Raw genomic sequence first — 21,047 nt, forward strand, 5'->3', positions numbered from 1 at the left:
CAGCAGATTCAGAGCAGCAGCTCCGAGACCTGCTGCAGTTTTACAGAAACTAACGTTACCCACAATTTCATCATCTCTATATAAATGAACCAGCTACATTAACCAGTAAACCAGCTATCTGAACAAAATGTATCTTGTTTTTACTCATTTTACGCTCACTCTAGCTAATGAATTAACATTTTCCCTGAATTTTCAATTCCACCTTAAATATCATCACATCTTATTAGTTGTCTTGGAAGTGTAGCTACACATTTAGTAAATAAAAGACTGTAGATTTGAAAAGTGATATGACTATTTAAACCCATGAAGTGTTTTTCAGCATTTCACATAGAGATGGGCGATATTACCTAAAACAAAATATTTTTTTCCATACTAAAAATGAAACTACAAACGGTTCAACACTATATTTACCTTTATTTTGATTTCACCTAAATTTCTTATATGGAGTTCAAGTGCATCTGGACGGCAAATAATACCATTATAAATAGTGATTATATATATGCAAAAAAAATTAAAGAAACACTTAAACACAATATAACTCCAAGTAAATCAAACTTCTTTGAAATGAACTGTCCACACTGATTGACAATCAATTTCAATCAACAAAACATACTCAGCAAAGGAGTCGTTCTGCAGGTGGGGACCACAGACCACTTCAGTACCTATGCTTTCTGGCTGAACTCTCACCCTGCTCCACCCCCCCATCCCAATGCTGCCCCCAACACACACTCACTCATCATCCTGGGAAGGAGAGCAACTGAATGTCAATTGTCTGTATGTCCTGTACATATGCAGTATTGACAATAATAACTGCTTGACTTGGCAGTGGGTCAGTAATAGTGTGGGGAGGCATTTCTTTGAGGCATTTCATGTGCTCGCCAGAGGTAGCCTGCGTGCCGTTAGGTACTGAGACGAGATCCTAAGACCCATTGTGAGACCATATGCTGGTGCAGTGGCCCCTCGGTTCCTCCAAACGCAGGACAATGCTAGACCTCATGTGGCTGGATTGTATCAGCAGTTCCTGCATGATGAAAGATTTAATGCTATGCCCTTGGGATGCACGATATATTGTTTAAGCATAGACATTGCGATGTGCGCATGTGCGATAGTCACATCGCGGACCCTGTGATGTCACGTGGCTATAAAAACAAACACGCCGCTGCAGTGTTTTGATTCTTGACACAAGAAGTAGATACACAGCATTCTGAGTGAACTGCGCTGACAATAATGCGTCGCCAGCTGCAGCGAGAGGCTTCGGAATGGTTGTATGTAAAAACAACTCTTTTCGGAGGTAAACTGAATGTTTCCTACAGTCAATAGTGGACACAATTTGTGGTAACCTAGTGATGCACAAATGGTGAATTTAAAATGTTTGCTGTGTCTTGGTACTTGCCAAGGTCTGCTTGCTAGATCAAGGCTATGATTCAGTGTTGTAAGTTTGTTTGGAGAGCTTGTGTGGGCTGTAAATTTGACAAGTTTTTAATATTTTTTTTATTACAATACTTACAGGCAACTAGTAATTGGTGGTTGTGCAATATAGGTTCATGTAGTGCAGCCAAGGCTTCTGTTTATAAAGTCAATTTCTTTCCCTTACATTACTTTTATTTTTATACCTTTAAGTCGTTTTAAAAGCAATACTTTTGTACTTTTACCTAAGTAAAGATTTGAGTTGATACTTCAACTTCTGCAAAAGTATGTGTAATCCCCAGTATCTATACTTTTACTTGAGTAATGAGTGTGAATACTTTTGACACCCTTGGTTGAGGCATTCTTAGGTTATTAAGCTGTGATTTTAATATCACGCTCCTCTATAAGGCTGGGTATCAAAATGGATAAACGCGCATAAACACAAAGAGCATTAGCTACTGATTTAAAAAAATGTGGTAACTTTAGCTACCTAGCAAACATTACCTACCTGTTATAAAGCACTTGCAACTTTAGCTAGCAAGCTAACATTAGCTACTGGTTATAAAGCGTTTGCAACTTTAGCTACCTATCTACAATTAGATACCTGTTATAAAGCGCCTGCAACTTTAGCTAGTAACCAAGCATTAGATGCAACTTTAGCTAGCTAGCTAAAATTAGCTGCCTGTTATAAAACACTTGCAACTTTAGCTTTCAAGCTAACATTAGATACTGATTTAAAAAACGCTGGTAACTTTAGCTATCGAGCTAAAATTAACTATTTGTTATAAAGCGCTTGCAACTTTAGATTGTCAGCTAAGTAACTGGTTTTGAATAAAAATTAAACGTTATTTAACTCTAGGATATTTTGGTAGCATCACAAAGCTGAAATCAGGCTCTTGTTTGAATTGTTTGCAATTACACTTGCAGTAAGTGTACATCAATTAACTGCATTCTTCAATACATGTGATAACTGGAAAACAACATGTACTTTTTTTTCTTTTTACCTGAGTGGCAGCTGCAGTTAAGACAGAGCTGAATAAATAAATCAAAATAATTATAATTAATAAAAAAATAATAGGTAGCTGATATACTGCTAAATGAATAAACAAAAATCTCTCAAATAATAATAATAGGATTAGCTGATATTCAGTTGCCAACTTAGCGACTTTGTCGCCATATAAAGCGACTTTTCAGACCCAATTAGTTCCCCGAGCGCTGTGGGGATGCCCCGCTCGGCTCTCCCCCACGCGCTGTGGGGACGCCACGGTTTGGCTCTCCCTCACGCCACGCTCGGCTCTTCCCCACGCGCTGTGGAGACACCACCGCTACGACAATATCAGCACACTGTATTTTCTACCTGCAACACTATAGCTTTAATAATCAGCAGGTTTGTATATAATTGTATAATCACAGCAGCCTTGTAACAGCCCTAGAAAGGAAAATGCTCATTTCCCTCCTGGCTTCTTGTCTTAGTGCGCTTAAAAAAACTTAGCTCGCATTACAGAAATTGTTCGCTCGAATTACAGAAATTGTGAGGACGAACTGCAAATCTTCCACTCGAATTAAAGAAAACGTGAGCACGAACTGCTATATCGTTCAATTGATTTAATTTTTTTTTTATCCAGGGCCCCTCCCAAGCTCCGTATTAACCTGACTTTTCAGCAGGATGGTTAATTCAGTTTAATTTATGTGCTAATCAATACAGTTAAATTTCTACTACTTCACTCCAGGGCTGAAACCCCATGTTCACCATCACTCTTATGTCTTTCACTAAGTCTCTGGATGTTTTTGAGGTAGAAACGCTCTGATGTGATATTATTAATGCTTGTCGGATAAGTTACTAAATAACAAAAAACAAAACGTGCTCTGGTTAACAGAAAATAATGTTTAAATGCATGCCAAACCCATTCAGTTCACCTGTTCTGGCTTTAAGTTTATTTTATTTGACTAAAATAACCGTTTGTTTTGTCAATGCATTGATTTAAAACACTAAAAATAAAAATATCGCAGAACTTTTTCGGAATGTTGTGGGCCTGCTATGGCTATCCTATGGGTGGATTTTTAGTTAGCTAATAAAGCTTATACAGTGGGCTTTGGTTTGTAGTAGCAAATGTGTCCCCTGATATTAAATCACCTTCTAATACAATACAATAATTTACAAAACCTTTCTTCAATTTTTATTAGCTTAAAATACAGAAATTATAGTTCTTTAAAAAACTGAGGTTCATTTTGTCCCTTACATATTCCAGAAATAAATGCATATCCTTAATGTCTGAGAACAAAAATGATAAAATTACGGATGTCAGCTTTTTCGCCTCTGGATTAAATTTAAGTGCTGCGCAAAGTGCACAATGGTCACACGTACAGCTTAACACACTCTACGAAGCCGACACACGTGTTGTTTCTATCCACAACTAACTTGAATTAGCTCCAAACCTCTGACTGTCCTTCGCATTGGATCAAATTTAGCTCACCTTATGTAATCTTTCTCCTCACTTCAGAAGGCTCAATTTTGTTGGCTATTTAGCTACACACAGCTCTGCAAGACAAGTGGGTAATGCGGAGTGGAGGAGCGCATGTGTGAGTTCGGGTGGGGAATCGGGTCAGGCTCGGGCTGATAATCTAAACTCTACTGCTGTGGAAGCTTGAATGATGCGCTGAAAATCATTTATTTTTCATTTTTGCAAATCCTGAAGACATCGCGAATAGAAAGCCTACTGCCTGCTGACCGGCGTCGGAAAGCGGAGATGCCTCTGTTTACCAGTCGTAACTATAAAATAAAATATACTTAAAATGTGCACAGTAACTATTAGTTACTAGCTATATTTTTTCTGACATTTATAAGGATTTATATTTATGCTTTCTACACGGACTTACTCCTATATTACACCTGATGCTTATTCTCACTCGTTCTCTCTCACATTGTGAAAGTGCAGTTTTTGGAAATAAAAAATGTAAAAAAAAAAAAAAGCTCTTTGACTGAAGATAAATATATTTTATTTCACTTCGCTATTATTTAACTGAAATTCGCTTTTATATTGGAAACAATCGGCTGCTCGTTTGGGCAGTTAATCGGACATCCTTCCCCTCTCACACTGCACGACAAACGACGCGTGATGAAGCTAAAAATCAGCCGATTAAGAAATTCAGCAAAGCAATCGCAAGGAGTATCACACGCGGTGACAGTGACATTGACATTGCGTGCTGATTAGTTTATTTTTTTCTAAACGACTATCGGTTAACATTTGGGACATTATTCATATAACTTGTCTGCTTGCTGACATATGTTTAGATACTCATAAACAATAATAACTTATTACCAGAGGTGGAAAGTAATGAATTACATTTTTCAAATAGGTAATTTTACTTTTACTCAAGTACATTTTGACAAAAGTAATTGTAAAAAAGTACTCTCCATTACTGAGTAAAAAATAAAATGCTGGGGGAAAAACAATTGAATAAAAAAACATTAAATTGGTGCAGATGCGCCGGTGGATGCTCGCGCATGGAATAACGAGGCAACGACGTCCTCATACTAAATTACATACATTTATAACCTAAAGCTTATTAATGATGTATTGTTATAGTTAAATAATATAGTGTTTAGACTTTGCGGGCCGTCTCTACCTGCAGCCTTGCCTATATTGCGTTTCGGCTTCGGGACCCCCGCCGCGCGATGCGCGTCCTGAGAGCGCGCATTGGTCCACGGAGGTCTTCAGCTGCTTTATTGCGATCAAAGGAACGTATATAAAATCAGTTCCAGTCATGAATAAAGGAAATAAACCTTTTACTGATGCAGAAGGACTGTCTCTGTGTTATCAAATATACTGTGAAGCATATGCGTGTCAACCTAGAGTTTTGTTTATTGACTTCGTTCCAACTGTACGCTGTAAAAAAAATTACACAAATTTTATTTGAGATTGCGCTGTGCTCTTCATCATAAAGGGTGCTGAGATGAAAGGGGTATCATTTCGGCAGATGTAAATATCAGGTATTCAGATTTGAACTTGGTTATCTTCGCAGATTTTACGATTAAGCTGTGTTTAACATGTTCTCCTAATAGTGACCATTAAGGCTAAAACGCCTTAAGTATAGTTCTGCAATACCAGTCTTTCGTTCGTTATATACAACTAAACTAGCACTGTCTAACAAGAGTCTTTGTTTGGCTTTATATCTTGCTGTGTTCTGAATAAATATTAACGGACAGCGCGAGAGTAACCTCTAGCGCCCACATGTTTACCAGACGCGTGTGCACGCAAAATAGAGTCGGATTCTGCCTGGGATTCAAAATTCGGCACATCTGTTATGATTTAAATACATTTAATTACATTATATATCGCGCTTTTCATCCAAGCCGTCCACTCAGCTCAGAGCGCCACTCATGCTGATACGCAGCTGCCCTGTATTAAGCTTTAAGTTTATTTGGGTGGGTAAAGCACGTGTAAAGCTCATTAGCCAGTAAACAAAAAATATATTAGACGCAAAAAAGCACTTTAACTTTTACTTCAGTAGAATTTTAGCAAAGTAAAGGTACTTTTACTTAATTACAATTTTTAGTACTTTTTCCACCTCTGCTTATTACAGTTATGATGTCATAATGCGCCGAATTTTAAGCTGCCACTGAACTATCTGGGCCGTAACCAGTTTTTTCAACTAACATGCCCGGAGGACTCGGAGCCCATGAGTGGCACCATTCCTATTTCTGATTGGATGGAAGGCTTGCGTTGAGCTTTAAATTGTCTGCACACACTGTAAGCCCGGATAAGTTGAGTTTACTTAAAAAATTTGAGGAAACCGGTTGCCTTAAAAAAGTTAAGTAATGGGCAATGAAAACTTAAGTTAACATAACTTAAAACATCAAGTTAATACAACTAAATGGTAAGTTGATTTAACTCTTTTGTTTTTGTTGAGTTTACTTAAAAAATTTGAGGAAACCGGTTGCCTTAAAAAAGTTAAGTTATGGGCAATGAAAACTTAAGTTAACATAACTTAAAACATCAAGTTAATACAACTAAATGGTAAGTTGATTTAACTCTTTTGTTTTTGTTACACCAATTCATTTGCCCAACAATTCTACTTAGTATCTTGAGTTACAAGTAAACAAAAAATTTGATTTCTTCTTACTTTTCTTTTTTATTAAACTTTACTTAAATATTTGTATAAATATTCATGGAAAAAACAGACCAACAATTACATTATTTGTGTTTTATTTCAATTTCATTATATTAACATGAAATACAACAGGCATATCTCTTGTAACTACAAAACTGGAAAATTAATGTTCTTGCAAAAGTGTTCATTTAAAAACTGGAATATACATTTATGAACAGAATGGACATATTTACCTCAAAAACACCTCTTAAAATGTAACCAACTAACTTGACAGTACATTAGTACATTGCTTATGTTCTCAAGCAGTAACATGTGAAATTCTTCCATGTAGCAAAGTGCGTAAAATTCGAATATTTTCTAAAATATGTTTTCTAAACAAAAGTTCTTACAAGTCAAATAAAACATTTAGACTTTAAAACATTATTTGTATGTCAAGTTTGCATGCAGTGACATGTCCACTTAGCTTCCATTTATAAACACAAGAAAAAGGTACTTACTGGATGCATAGACAAAACTTCCTTCCACTAAAACTAAAGCCCACAAATTTTAGGGTGCTGCAAACAGTGCAAAAGAGCCAAACAAACCAAGAAGTTTACATGGAACCAGAATCATCCTGAATCTCTTTTTACACAGCAAGCTTATTTTTTAAAGTCTGAATTTTGGGTGGCAGCTCACGACTACCCAGCTTGAGCATTACCTGTTGAATGAAGCAGAAACTGTTTTTCATGACCTTAGGGTAGTCCAGGTGCAGAGCATAGATCAAGCCAAAAAGAAGACAGAAGGCCTGTGGTAAGTTGGCTAGGTCCTCCATCACCACATTGCCTTCCAAGATGATCCCCACTTTGGATGGGTTGAGCTGAGGCTGTTCCTGATCAACACAGAGGAGTCCTACTGGAGTCCCGCTGTACGAGTCCTTGTCAGTTGCATCATAATACATAAAGAAAAAAAATGAAAAAGAAGAAAAAAAAAAACAAGCTTATTGATGCAATCCACCAAATACCAGATTTGACAAGTTTTTCCAAACTGCCTGTTCCTGAATTGCTAATATCTGAAAACAACACAATTATGTCCAATAACAGATTTTGGGTAATGTAAATTAGCAAACTAATGTTTTTTTTTTCCAATTTGGCCATACATAAATCAATTAGCCTAATCATGATTAACTGAAAGTGCAAGGCCAACATTCCTAAAAACTCTCTAAATGTATTGTTACAAACACATGCTAAAGTATTCTGGATTCTAAAGTATTGGATTGAACTGACCGAAAAAAGCAAATTAATGAGTTTCCATTTATAGTATTGCCACATCCAAAACAAAAAGAGAGTTTTCATTAATAAGTTCCAACTGGGGAAAAAACATTTGTGACTGTTACTTACAGAGGATGTTTTAAAGAAGGCAGAAGGATCATCCCCCAAGACGACTGGTAGCCCCCGAAGACAGAGGCACCTGAGGCATGTTGGTTCAGTGGTCTGCAAAAAAGTGCATGTTTGTTAATGATACTTTTTTCTATTGATCTAACCAACAATCAGAGCGCATGAAAGCAATAAGCAAGAGGAAATGACACAAGGAGAGATTAAACAAAATAGACAGAGGAAAAGGCAACATGAGAAGAAGAAAAAGGATTAAATAAAAAAAATGGACAAAAAGGAAACAGGAAAAATAAAAGATACGAGAGAAAAAATAATAAAGTAATCAAAAAATAAAAAGCAATACAACTTACCTTTGTCTGTCGCAAAAGGTCAGCCAACAGCTGGCCAGCAAGTCCTTTCTTCTTTGAAAAGAGATCCATCAGCCTTGGAGCGAACTCATCGAGTGCGTCAAAGAACACTTCTTTGAGATTTTTTCCAACCACTCTGGTAAACTCACAATATATCTAAAATACAAAGCAAAGCACATCATGTAAATACCTGTTGTTAAATGTACCCTAAAACATCAAGGGATTTGTGTCACAGCATTAAGAAGAAAGCCAGGAAAGGCATTAGGAGAAGTAAATATCTACAACAGAAAATGCATACATTCAGACAATTCAAACATACAATTAAATTCAAAACTATAATCTTTTGTTTTTCTTAATACTTAAATCATACAAACCTGACTTTCTGTGAAAAGTGCTGGCCAGCGATGTACCACCTCGCTGATGGCAGGCTTGTCTCTGACCACTTCTTTTCTCCGAAGAGCAAATGTCACATCCATTTCTTTCTTAACAAGGGAAATATTTGGCTTGGACTTCATCATTTCATGAACCAGAATCTGACGAGCTCCTTCCAGGTTATGGTCATCCATCCCCTCTGGATAGTCAGGTAGGTAATTTATTTCCCCCTTCCTTGGTTTCTTGATGTCTTTGTTGGGGGGGTCACCATTTGTAGTTTGTCTTCCACGCTTGCCAGCATTGACGGAGACATCAAGTCGACCCAGCTGCCGCATTTTGGTCCTGTAATTACCCATCTTGAACTTAAGGCTGTTCTTCCATCCATCACAGCCAGAAGGTGAGCCCGATTCTGCAAGACATGGGTGTGCTTGTACCAAGGCTTTTGCAACAGTCTCAAAATCTTGTTTTGTTGGGTATGCTTTAAATGCATACATTGTCTCAGCCAGTTTCTCCAAGATGTCATGTTTTAGTTCTTTTGTCACTTTAAGAAAGGTACCATCCTTCAAGTACAATAGGTTACCTTGACGAAGTCTGTACTCCACATCCACCGAAAATGTAGGGATGTCAAAAATATCTGGCCAACAATGACTTCTATCCAGAGAGGTACTGGACAGGATGTCAGTGTCTGCATGGCTGCTTGCATCACTAACTGATTCAGTTGTTATTGGAACAAACTCAATTATGGGGATGATTTTGATGCTTGGTTTCTCTGGAAGTTCAGAGATATCTGTAAGGTTACAGAGTTCATTGTTAAATTCAGGGTCTTGGTACTGTAAGGAGAAGTTGTAGTTTGTTTGTAGAGTGCCTTGGAGCCAGCCAATCAAATCGTCCAGTGTGTGAGGTCGTGTTGGCATTGTCATCTTTCTTATATCTCCATCAGAGACAATAACCCTCATGGTTAAGGTATGTTGTACAGCCATCTGGAAAAAAATAAAAGATAATAAAAAGGTATTTAGCAAATAACATATCGTTTCAGAGTTACCATAAGTTCCCCTTGTACCCTGTATACAGACAAAGGGAGGACATCGTTCAGCTCTGTGAGCTTCACCACACACATTGAGGGCGTGTCATGGTACTGAAGTTGGTAAGATCTCAAGTGTTCACTGTACCATGATGTCATTTTGTGGCAAACAAACTGAATTTCTGAGTTTGCTGCAAGAATCTTTTCTATCTGGGCGAATCCTGGAAGACATGAGGAGGAGCCAGTAGAAAGTATCATGCCTGGATTATACTTTACACCATCTAAACAGACAGATGATGCAACAAGAACTGACCCTGGCTTTGGAAAGTTTTCAGTGATTTCCCTCTGAATATTCAAAGGGAAAGAAGTGAGCAAAGCTGGAACAGCCTTTGTTACCTCAACTGATGGTCTGAAAAATGAGCTACAGTCAAGGTGGTAGCTGAGCGCTTTTTGGTGTTTGGTAGCAAGAGTCATTGCAACATTTTTGAAGTTTTGAGCATCTCGAATTGCCTTCTTGAAAAACTTGTGCTTTCCCTCAAAGCGCATTGTCCACACCTCACACAGTGGACCAAATTTCCTTATTTGCTGTGGGTAGTGTTCCAAGTAGTGATGCTTTGGTTTTAAACGAAAATCTGGAAATGTTGACTGCAGCACCTCTCGGTGTTCTGCTATCTTACAGTCCAGGAAATGCAGGGTCTCTTCAGTATACCTGGGTGCCACAGCAAGCTCAAGAATGTCTTTAAGAAGCATGAGAATTTCCCATGTGTTGTCACCCTCAGGGATACAGTGTCCGATAAGAAGTGGAAGGAGCCTTATGAGACACCAGTTCTCATGGGCATTTCCACCAATGGTCTTTTTACTGGAAAATCCCTTTCCAATAATCTGGGGTCTGTTTGTTTTGTCAGTAAATGTATAACTGAAGTACCTGATGGCCTGATTTAGCGCATCTAGTGTAAAGTACTTCTTCGCTATCAGGTCTGTCAGACACAGGGACAACTCAGTTGGAACAATACCTTCCAAGATATCGTGCAGGATATCAGGAGGGTAACCACTAACAACATGGAAGTGCTCAAGATTTTCAGTTAACGGACATGCTCTTTTCAGACCATACGTCTGACACAGTTCTGGGTCCATGTTTACCTCCTGTACTTGTCTATCATGAGAGTCTCTGTCTCTAAGTTGAAAGAGACCAGAACGTACCTCTAATTGTTGAATGTCTCTCCGACTTGCCAGACAGAATCTGCAGAATTTGTCAGTCGTGAAGCTCTCCAAAAATCCTGCAAGAGAGTGGGCACCAAGATTATCAGCGGCAACATATAGGACTGTGCCTTTCACACTTGCACCTAGTTGCTCCAGATAAATGCCATCTTGTTCCAGCAACTTTAGATCATAAATAAGTGGCTGAAGCACTTTTGCATAACCACACTGTTTAACAGTGGAGGTATTGCATAGCAAGGCAAGCTGAATTGAGCTGAGGGTTGACCTGTATTTTGCAGGCATGTTGGCAATGACCCAATATACAGCACACATTTTATGCTTCAACTTTGACGTTCCAAGAGGATTGGCTACTTCAAAGTCATCAATATAGAGGCCAAGGGCAATTGTGAATTCACCTTTTGTCAAAAGAGCATTTTCCTTAAAACATAGCCCATCTCCATATGATCTGTATTCTTGCGGGAAATTGAGTCCTTCTGACATGGCTTTGTCCAGAATGTCATTTTTGTTAAGCAACTTCTGGAGCATGTGAATAATGGGAACATAAGCAAGAGGTTTCTGGCCTTTTTCCACAACATATTCTATGGGGCTTACCAGTGGAAACTCCTTGCGTACATAGGCTGCTCTCCTTTTAGATGTTCCTAAGGGTCCATTTGTGGCACAAAATGTCAATGTGTTACTTTCTGACACAGCACTCATCATTTCTTTCAGTACTGTCTCACTTACATCTGTATAATATTTCTGTAACACCACCCTCACTCTGCTTTGTAGAAGTGGCTGTGACAGCTCATTTAATTGACAAAGCTGTTGAATCACTTCTTGCACAGCACTCTCGGGTATGTGCAAAATCGTTTGCATCTTTAACAGAAGTGATGCAAAGTTGTGCTCCAGCTGTCTTCCTAAATCACAAAGATCACTCTCACTGGCTTCTTCACTTAACTCTTCAAATTCCTGTGCATCGTCAACATGCGGCATGTTTTCTTGTACAGCATCAGTGCTATGGTCTGCATAATCGCAACCAATAATGTCTGGCTTAAAGCTCTTCCAATTCTGGTGGTTGTGTACTTTACTTTTGTGTGCTTTGTAGGTAGAGTAGACACTGCTCTCAAAGTTACAATCTTTAAAAGGACACCTCACCTTATGGTTTACTTTAAAGTGTACAGTATGCAGGTGAGTAAAGAAGTCAGTCTCAAAACAAGACTCAGCAAACCCACATGATAAACAGCTAAACTTAACTGGTACATCTACACATGGTTGGGGATCCAGACTTTTTGTGTGAAGGCGGGACAGGTGAACTTTAAGTGCATTGAGTGATTTAAATGTACAGACACATTCCTGATATAAACAAGGAAATGGTTCTGTCCTTGCAAAACTTGCATGTTTTATCCTGTAATGCTTAAATAGCTGTGCTCTCTTTTCACACGTAAAATGACAATACTTACACTTCCAGAGCATCTCTCCTTTTGGCTGGCAACACACTGTAACAAAGAACCAAGAAAAAGCTAGTTTAACAACACTATAATTATATTACTCAGCATTTTGAGATTATTACACTGAACATAAAATCATAACTACATTTAGCTAAACAAGCTTCCTTCTAGAATTGTATAAACTTGCGACAGAAGTTAGTCAAACAAAGGTTTCTTAGACATATGAATATGAATTCTACCAGTCAGGTTATAAGGAGCAGTAAAGCCACTCCGCTGAAGTACAGTGTTATAAGGGGGAGTTTCAGTGAAGTTTTCGAGGACTGGGTGTAGCAGTGGTAGCATTAGCGCGCGGAGCCGGCGGGAGAAGCTCGAGGAGCCGACGGGCGGAGCTCGCGGAGCCGACGGGCGAAGCTCGCGGAGCCGATGGGCTCGCGGAGCCGGGGGAGAAGCTCGCGGAGCCGGCGGGAGAAGCTCGCGGAGCTAAAGGAGGTGGTCGGACGAATGTAACGGAGGCGTGGTGAGCAGAGCTAGCAGTGTGCTAGCTTGGCTAATGCTAACCAGATGCTCCCCCTGGGTTTAACGACGGGCGAAGCTCGCGGAGCCGACGGGCGAAGCTCGCGGAGCCGACGGGATCGCGGAGCCGGCCAGAGAAGCTCGCGGAGCTAAAGGAGGTGGTCGGACGAATGTAACGGAGGCGTGGTGAGCAGAGCTAGCAGTGTGCTAGCTTGGCTAATGCTAACCAGATGCTCCCTCTGGGTTTAACGACGGGCGAAGCTCGCGGAGCCGACGGGCTCGCGGAGCCGACGGGCGAAGCTCGCGGAGCCGACGGGATCGCGGAGCCGGCGGGAAAAGCTCGCGGAGCTAAAGGAGGTGGTCGGACGAATGTAACGGAGGCGTGGTGAGCAGAGCTAGCAGTGTGCTAGCTTGGCTAATGCTAACCAGATGCTCCCTCTGGGTTTAACAGGGCAGTTGAAAATGCGTTTCTTTAAATTATATTACTCTGTTCTAAAACCTTTGGCGTCCGTGTGAGCAAACTGGACTTATTAGACTGTTTTACCTTCGAATAGAACCCCCCGGGGCTGGTATCTGTCCCGAAGTACGAGAGTTGACCGCGTTGTAAAAAATGTGCTGAAGGCTGTTTACTTTTGCGTCGAGGCAACTCGTTGCCCACAGAGTACCCTGCGCGAGTGGCCTGAGCTGCGAGGCGGGTTTATACTTTGCGTCCTCCGTGCCTCTGCAGTCTAAACTGCAAGGCGGGAAAATGTGGGCAGCTCAGCGGACCAGTCACAGCTGCCGCTGTCCGTGTCGCTGAGCCTGCGTGTCGGACAGTCTAAATGCAATTAATATGTATCCTCCATGGTAACTTGGCTCATGTGATTTAGCCTATAGGCAACAAATAAGTAAAACTAGAATTGTATTATTGTGATGTAAAGTAAACACTTACCAAATGGCAGGGTTGATAGAAGAGCAGTATCAGAGGAAAAGCAGCAGGTGAAAATGTGGTAAAAAAAAATGGCTAAAAAATAAGTCTGCCTCACCAACAGCAAGCTGGGAAAAGGGCGGGCTTAAATGCAAAAAAAAGTTTTTTTTCTGTTAAATAACTTAAAAAGTTAAGTCAATCAGTTCAAAAACTTAAAATGTTTAGTTTATTAAACTAAAAACTATTAACACGTTTAAATATGTGCTGAAATGAGTACAATATACTTACATTTGACAGTAATGGACTAAAACTTAATAATTTATGTACATTGAATATACATTTTTAATTAGAAATAAAATCCGGGCTTACAGTGCACGTCAAACATAGGGGGGAAAAGACTTTTCGTAGTGGGTGGGGGAAGCTTTTTTTTTTTTTTTACAGAGCCACGCTACGCCAGATTTCCGGCGCGGCGCCGAAACACTATCACCCCTGCGAATAGAAATTCGAAATGGGCTCAATCGGACTATTCTATTCTGATTAAGGTGTTTACATGGGCGTGCTCTATTCCGACTGAGCCAGTAATTAGATTGTTAATGGATTACTAGACTGCATGTAAATGTACCCAATGTGAGATGACTCTTGCATAAAACCCTTCCCACAGTCTAAGCAGTGATGCGGTTTCTATCTTGTGTGAATTCGTTGGTGTTTTTTTAGATGACTCTGTGTAATAAAACTCTTCCCACAGTCTGAGCAGTGATACGGTCTCTCTCCTGTGTGAATGCGCTGGTGATTTTGAAGATTACTCTGTTGAGTAAAATTCTTCCCACAGTCTGAGCAGTAATATGGTTTCTCTCCTGTGTGAATGCGCTGGTGTATTTTGAGAGTACACTGTAGATTAAAGCTCTTCCCACAGTCTGAGCAGTGATACGGTTTCTGTCCAGTGTGAATGCGCTGGTGATTTTTGAGATCACTCTGTGTAATAAAACTCTTTCCACAGTCTGAGCAGTAATATGGTTTCTCTCCTGTGTGAATGTGCTGGTGTTTTTTGAGATTACTCTGTTGATTAAAACTCTTTCCACAGTCTGAGCATTGATACGGTTTCTGTCCAGTGTGAATGCGCTGGTGTTTTTTGAGATGACCCTGTTGATTAAAACTCTTCCCACAGTCTGTGCAGTGATACGGTTTCTCTCCTGTGTGAATGCGCTGGTGTTTTTTGAGATCACTCTGTTTAGTAAAACTCTTCCCACACTCCGAGCAGTGATGTGGTTTCTCTCCTGTGTGAATGCACTGGTGATTTTTGAGATCAGTCTGTTTAGTAAAACTCTTGAAAGAGTGCTGATGTTTCTCCATGCCGGGTCTTGGCTCCATCTATCTGTTAAACGTATCAAACAATTTCTGTGTGTTCTGGAGATTTTTCTGGACGGCTTGTACTTCACCTCTTTCAGCAGTTTAACATTGTTCTTAGTTAAATATCATGGTTGTTGGTGATGAATTTCAGGAAAAAAACCTGGAATGTTTTTATTTCTGAAAAAAAAAAAGAAAAATTTTAGTATGTGTTAAAATAAAAGCAGGTCAATTATAAAAAAGAATTACCTACATCAGTTACACTATATTGACAAACCCTCTGGGACACCATATTACCATAAAAGTTTCAGTACTTTTATTCCATTCTAAATCCATAGACATTATAATATGTAGTTGTATCTTGACTGTCAGCAGGCTGCAGCTGCAGAATGTAAGTAGCAGAAACACCGCTGCTGTCCAGAACTAAATACAATGTTTTACTACTATGTTAGTATCTTACTTTACTTTATAATACATTAATCCATACTACTACTACACTCTACTATATTGACCTTTTTTCAATAGACTATGAATGTTATACTGCACTAATAAAGGTATATCTCATTTTATTTATTAAATATCTTTATCTGACTTACAGTATATCTCTATCCTTCACTTTCTATATTTAAGTATTTAGAAAGTAGCCTGGCTGCTTTTTATTGACGTTCAATTTCATACATTTTTCTATATTTTAATGAGAATGGGATGTTCTCCTCTGAAGCACAAAAAAAAACATTTAAAATTTACATTAACTATAAAGGTTTTCATACGTACTTACCAAAGACAGTTATGCAAATGTTGCTTAGCAAACCTGAGTTTTTACAGTTTTTGATAACAGTTCATTATTTTCGCCCACATTAGCTTCAGGCTAACCATGATATGCGCTCTTAAAGTCAAGACTTGTTTTTTTGTATATGTAGATCAATGTGAATGTGCTTTTTATCCAGAAAAACTGAAGCTCCACAGTCTTATGATCTAACGTACCAAATCAATATCACATACACTGTTGTATATCGCAGCATCGGGTCAAAACTTAATTTCATCCATCTGCAGAGCCAGAGAGCAGCAGAAGCTCTACACCAGCAGATTCAGAGCAGCAGCTCCAAGAGCAGCTGCAGTTTTACAGAAGCTAATGTTACCCACAATTTAATAATCTCTAACTAAATGTTACTTAATCATTAACCCCTTAACACCTGAATTAATGTAGCTGTATATGAAAAAATGTTTCATGTGTGTTTTACCTTTAAGTAGATAGTAAATATTGTTGAGATTATTAATTTCACTTTTGCACAAAAAATAAATAGAAATTTTGGTATGTTGCAAATTTGCAATAACAGGCAATATGGTCTATTTGGGGTAAATTTGGTATGTTGCAAATTTGCTACAGCAGACATAATGGTCCATACTAAGATAACAATAACAGAGTAATATAACAGTGAAAAATCAATGTTTTATTTATGCACCCAACAGCAGGCATTCAATAATAAATAACACCAATTACTGTCACCAACACAATATACACAAATATTACAGGAAACATTTCATTAATTTGAATTCTAGATTCATTTGAATTGTAAATTGTCAAAGGTTCCTAGGTCCGTGGCGAATATGCACTAACAGGCATTGGGGGAATGCAGGCGCTATCTTGGCAGGTTGATTGAATCAAACGGTTAGTCGCATATTTGCAACAACAGGCGTTAAGGGGTTAAATCACTCTGGCTAATAAATTAACATTTTCCCTTCCACCTCAAATATTATCAGTTTTATATTAGTTGTCCTGGAAATGTAGCTACACGTTTAGTGAATAAAAGACTGTAGATTTTAATAGGAACATGGCTCTTTTAACTTATAACAGTGTATTTCAGCATTTTGAATGAAAATGCTTGAGGTATTGAACGTATATGCTTGAGAAAAAGTTAACTTCCAAACCGACTATTTCCTTTTTTTACGTTCAAGAAATTAGATAATATTACGAAGGACATAAATCCTTGGGTTTTACAGATTGAGTGGGTCAGTGACGAGGCAGAGAGCACAGGACAAGACTGACTAACGTTCTCTCTCTCGAGCAAACCCGGGTGTTTGTTAATTATTTTATTATAATAAATGTTATTTTATACAAATTACAGTATCAGCAAAGACTTATTACATGCATCCTAATACATTACCACATTTTAATTAGTTTAATTATAAATTATGTGTTTGTATCTTTAAAATGAATAAAAAAAGGCAAATTGATAAATGTTAGAATGCAGCGTCTATTTATGTCTGAAATGCAAGAAATGCTGATTTGATGCCTTGCAGGCCACATCATCTCACTTAGAAGGAAGTGCAGGAAAGTTTGTATCCGGATTAAAAGAATAAAATATGTTCCTGACTTGGTGAAGGTAAAAAAGGTGGCAACATTGGCTAGCTAGATAACGTTCTCCATACCTTCTGTAGTTCAGCTGATCCTGCTCTTCCTCCTCTCCAGCTACAGACCCCGGAAGCTCAGCCTCATCCGGGTTATGTGGAGCCCCGCCCCCTCCCCCGCTATATCACATTATACCCCACCACCGCTAGAGGGAGCCCGCGAGGGAGTCCTCAATGCATGGAGCTGAATGGAGCTAAACAGCTAAAACTCTCATTTAAAACACTGTATAACTACTTCTCTTGAGTTTTCCTTTAATTTTACAAAGTAGAACAAAGTATTTCACTAAAATAGGAAAGAAAACGTACCTCTATATTTCCATTTTCTAAAACTAATGTTTTTATCCAGTAGATTTACTAGCATTACTGCTACTGATGCTGGAGTTACACACAGAGCTCATTTAAAAGGATTAAAACGGCAGTTTAAAAGCAGTTTTAATAATTATCTCTGCAGTGATGAAACAGTTATAGTTGTTCTGATTTGAGGAAATTAGTAAAATTTTTACTCTATAAAAGTATCGAACATTTATAAATTATTACTTTGCTAAAAATAATATTTTTTAAATGTTTGATACTTTTTAGAATAAAAAAATATTTATACGTTTTTGTACATTCCAAACTCTGTCAAGTGGCCTGAGATTCAGAGCAGATTCTGAAGTGGGTTTTTCCTCTATAGAGATTATCTGATTGCTCCTGTACAACTCCAACAAATAACACTTACTAATTACTACGGAAAGATCAGTGCTGTTGTGACATTGATTCCAGTAGACACTTTTTTTAAATGTAAATTTAATTTAAAATATTATGGTTACATTTTCTTTGCATTTACCTTCTTGATGTCCTGCAGGTTCTTGAAAAGGAGATCGTACTGCAGCAGATCTTGTTTGTTGCTCACCTTGTCTAAAGTCTTTCTATTTATGTATTCTGAAAGCTTTCCATAAATTGAGGTCATTCACAGCTCCTCCCTGTAAAATCACTCTCTGACATCACAATGGACCATCCTGATTTCTGTATAGAAGGGTACTTCACACTTGTAAAAGCATTTAAAAATTCATATTTAGATTTCAGTTTTAAACTAATTAAATATACAATAAAAATATTTGTTTATGAGTTTATTTGTTTATAGGATGGTGTTTTTTTTTACTTTTCCTAAATGAGTCCAGTAAGCATTCTCATTCTGCTACAAAATAGTAGCCAATTTAGACAGATTTTTTTGTACAAGTTAAAGGAAGAAGTTACTGATCTTGAGACTATTTGGGCCAGATTATATCAGGTTCTGTGTAGAAATAAAACAAACACCCCTGGTTGCTTGAGTCAATTAATCCTCCTTTTATGTTTGGGGTCAATTTGACCCCTTTCAATGTTTAACGCATTTAAATAAGTTAGTTAATCTCATTTTATTTACTTCATATTTGGTGACTTTTCCTCTTTTAATAGAGACAACTGGGTAAATATAAAATTAATGGGATGTTTTTTTGTGTCTTTTACACATTTTGTATACATCAGTGTTGTTTGGGATCTATTTGACCCCAGGCTATTTTAGCTTTATAAAACATAAAAAATATCAGAATTTGACCCACATTTGTGTTGAATGATGTGAAGGTCAATATGACGTCTTATTTTATAATCTTCAAAAAAAAATAGATCCCTAAAATAACATAATTATAACTGTATTAGTGCAAGAACCACTAACAATTCACACGACAGGGGGGCCGGGAAAACATAATTCTCATGAGAACTTGATATTTCTCATTCTGTGGAGGAATATATTGTTCCTGAAAACATCTTGTTCACACAACATAGTGGTTATGTAGAGATATAAAAGGTTTCACAGCAGCTTCTAAACCAGTTCTCTATGTGTTCTGTCTCTCTCTCTTTCTGCTCTCTCTCTCTCTACTGAAAATGACGTCTAAGAAAAGGTTTTCTCTCAGTGAGGATTTCTCACATCTCTTTTACCATGACAGAGACATAGAGGAGAATGTGTCTGAGAAAAAGGAGGACTTTAGAGAGGATCCTGATTATAATGAATCCTCATCTGATGAGAATGAGCCCTTTACTGTAGATCCTCTTCTTGTCTCTCAACCAATAGAAAACAGACTACCTTCCAAAAGTAAAAAGTTATTATGGTCTGTCTCTCCACTTGAAGAAAATGATAAACTTAGTGCTGCTAATGTAATCAGAATAGTTCCAGGTCTCAGCAGATACGCTGTCAGCCACGTCCAAACATAAAATCAGCATTTGAGTTCTTCAGAACACCATCAATCTAAAAGGATAAACTACCGTAGACGATACGTTTAGAGGGAGGTGTGTGTATAGAGGGATAGTTAGAAAGACTTGGACTTAATCCCACATGTAAGTCTACATTGTGTTGCTCAGTTTGGAGAGTACAAGTGAAAAGGTGAAGAAAGAACAGGTGTTTGGGCTGCAGACAGATCCAGCACGTCTCTAAACACAGTCCATGTCCCCTTCGTGTCCTACGCTTCAATAGCACAGAAACAAGGCAGGACTGATGAGATCTTAATAAACTCAGCAATATGTTAATATATATATATATATATATATTTTTTTTTTTTACGATTTTTTAAAAATGGCTATTCAAGTAGTCAACAAACAAATATAGCATGTGACATAAACTTGGTTAAAAATGAAACGAAAAGTGAAATTGACATAAACATAAAAGGTGTTAGTAAATCTGAAGGTAACAGGAGGGTTAAAACTACCCCAACAAATAGCACTTACCAATTTTACTCAAAGATCAGAACTATTGTTAAAGTAGAAATTGTGACATTTCTTTTCAATACTTTCTTTGAAACAAAGATCCATTAGAACAATAGTCCTGACCTTTGGTTAAAACTTGGTAAGTGCTATTTGTTGGGGTAGTTTTAAGTGACTCAAGCAACCAGGGGTGTTTGTCTTATATTTCTACACAGAACCAGATATAATCTGACCAAAGTATTCTCCAACATCAGTAACATCTTCCTTTAATATGTACACCATTTTGTGTACAAGTTGGCTAATATTGTGTAGTAGAATGAGAATGCTTGCTGGACTTATTTTGGAAAAGTTAAAATATATATATATCATTCTATGAACAAATACATTTAAACAAATCCATTTAATTTTACAAGTAATTAGTTTAAAAACTGATTTTTGCATATGAAGTTTCAAATGCTTTTACAAGTGTGAAGTACCCTTCTATACAGAAATCAGGATGGTCCATTGTGATGTCAGAGAGTGATTTTACAGGGAGGAGCTGTGAATGACCTCAATTTATGGAAAGCTTTCAGAATACATAAATAGAAAGACTTTACACAAGTAGAGCTGGGCGATATGGCCAAAAAAAAAACATCATTTTTTTTTATTATTAGATTTTCTATTTAAATCAAAAGTTTCCCCTACTAAAAAGCAAATTAAAGATGATAAAATGGTTAAAAACTAGTTTTTATTTATTTAGTTTTCACTTAAATGTCCCCTTTGTGGTTAAAGTGCAACCAGAAACAAACAAAAAAAAACTATTGTAAACAGTGAGAACGTCCAGTAACTTTTAGAAAGCTTTCTCCAACATATTTTAGGTACTGACACAATGCACTCTCAAACTTAAAA

The 21,047-nt window shown here is 37.9% G+C and overlaps 2 protein-coding genes and 1 pseudogene across 4 annotated transcripts in view; all 3 read right to left on the reverse strand.

Annotated features, from left to right (window-relative positions):
- Positions 1 to 15,203, reverse strand: part of LOC125801555 (zinc finger protein 850-like) — a 37,290-nt pseudogene extending 22,087 nt beyond the window's left edge.
- The window catches only part of LOC111189804 (zinc finger protein 239), a 140,060-nt gene extending 122,519 nt beyond the window's left edge, over positions 1 to 17,541 (reverse strand). Inside the window, exon 1 of one of the 2 annotated variants that reach the window (XM_049477584.1) lies at positions 17,469 to 17,533. The gene's annotated coding sequence lies outside the window, so the exon portion shown is untranslated. Of the gene's footprint in view, positions 1 to 17,468 lie in introns of both variants that reach the window. The other variant, XM_049477589.1, reaches the window with a different exon arrangement.
- Positions 6,617 to 12,548, reverse strand: LOC125801118 (sterile alpha motif domain-containing protein 3-like). Of its 2 annotated transcripts, XM_049477216.1 has the most exons (6): positions 12,287 to 12,548; positions 10,830 to 10,906; positions 8,611 to 9,588; positions 8,240 to 8,392; positions 7,896 to 7,988; positions 6,617 to 7,432 (listed from the first exon to the last, which is right to left on the reverse strand). In XM_049477216.1, exons 3-6 carry the CDS (start codon positions 9,586 to 9,588, stop codon positions 7,145 to 7,147), a joined length of 1,512 nt encoding a protein of 503 aa, XP_049333173.1. In that variant the 5' UTR covers positions 10,830 to 10,906; positions 12,287 to 12,548; the 3' UTR covers positions 6,617 to 7,144. The 2 variants fall into 2 exon arrangements, with proteins under 2 accessions (XP_049333173.1, XP_049333172.1); XM_049477215.1 differs by lacking the exon at positions 12,287 to 12,548 and having other exon boundaries at positions 10,830 to 12,202.
- Positions 17,542 to 21,047: the final 3,506 nt, after the last annotated feature.

This window comes from Astyanax mexicanus, chromosome 4 (assembly GCF_023375975.1).
Source record: "Astyanax mexicanus isolate ESR-SI-001 chromosome 4, AstMex3_surface, whole genome shotgun sequence".
NCBI lineage: Eukaryota > Metazoa > Chordata > Actinopteri > Characiformes > Acestrorhamphidae > Astyanax > Astyanax mexicanus.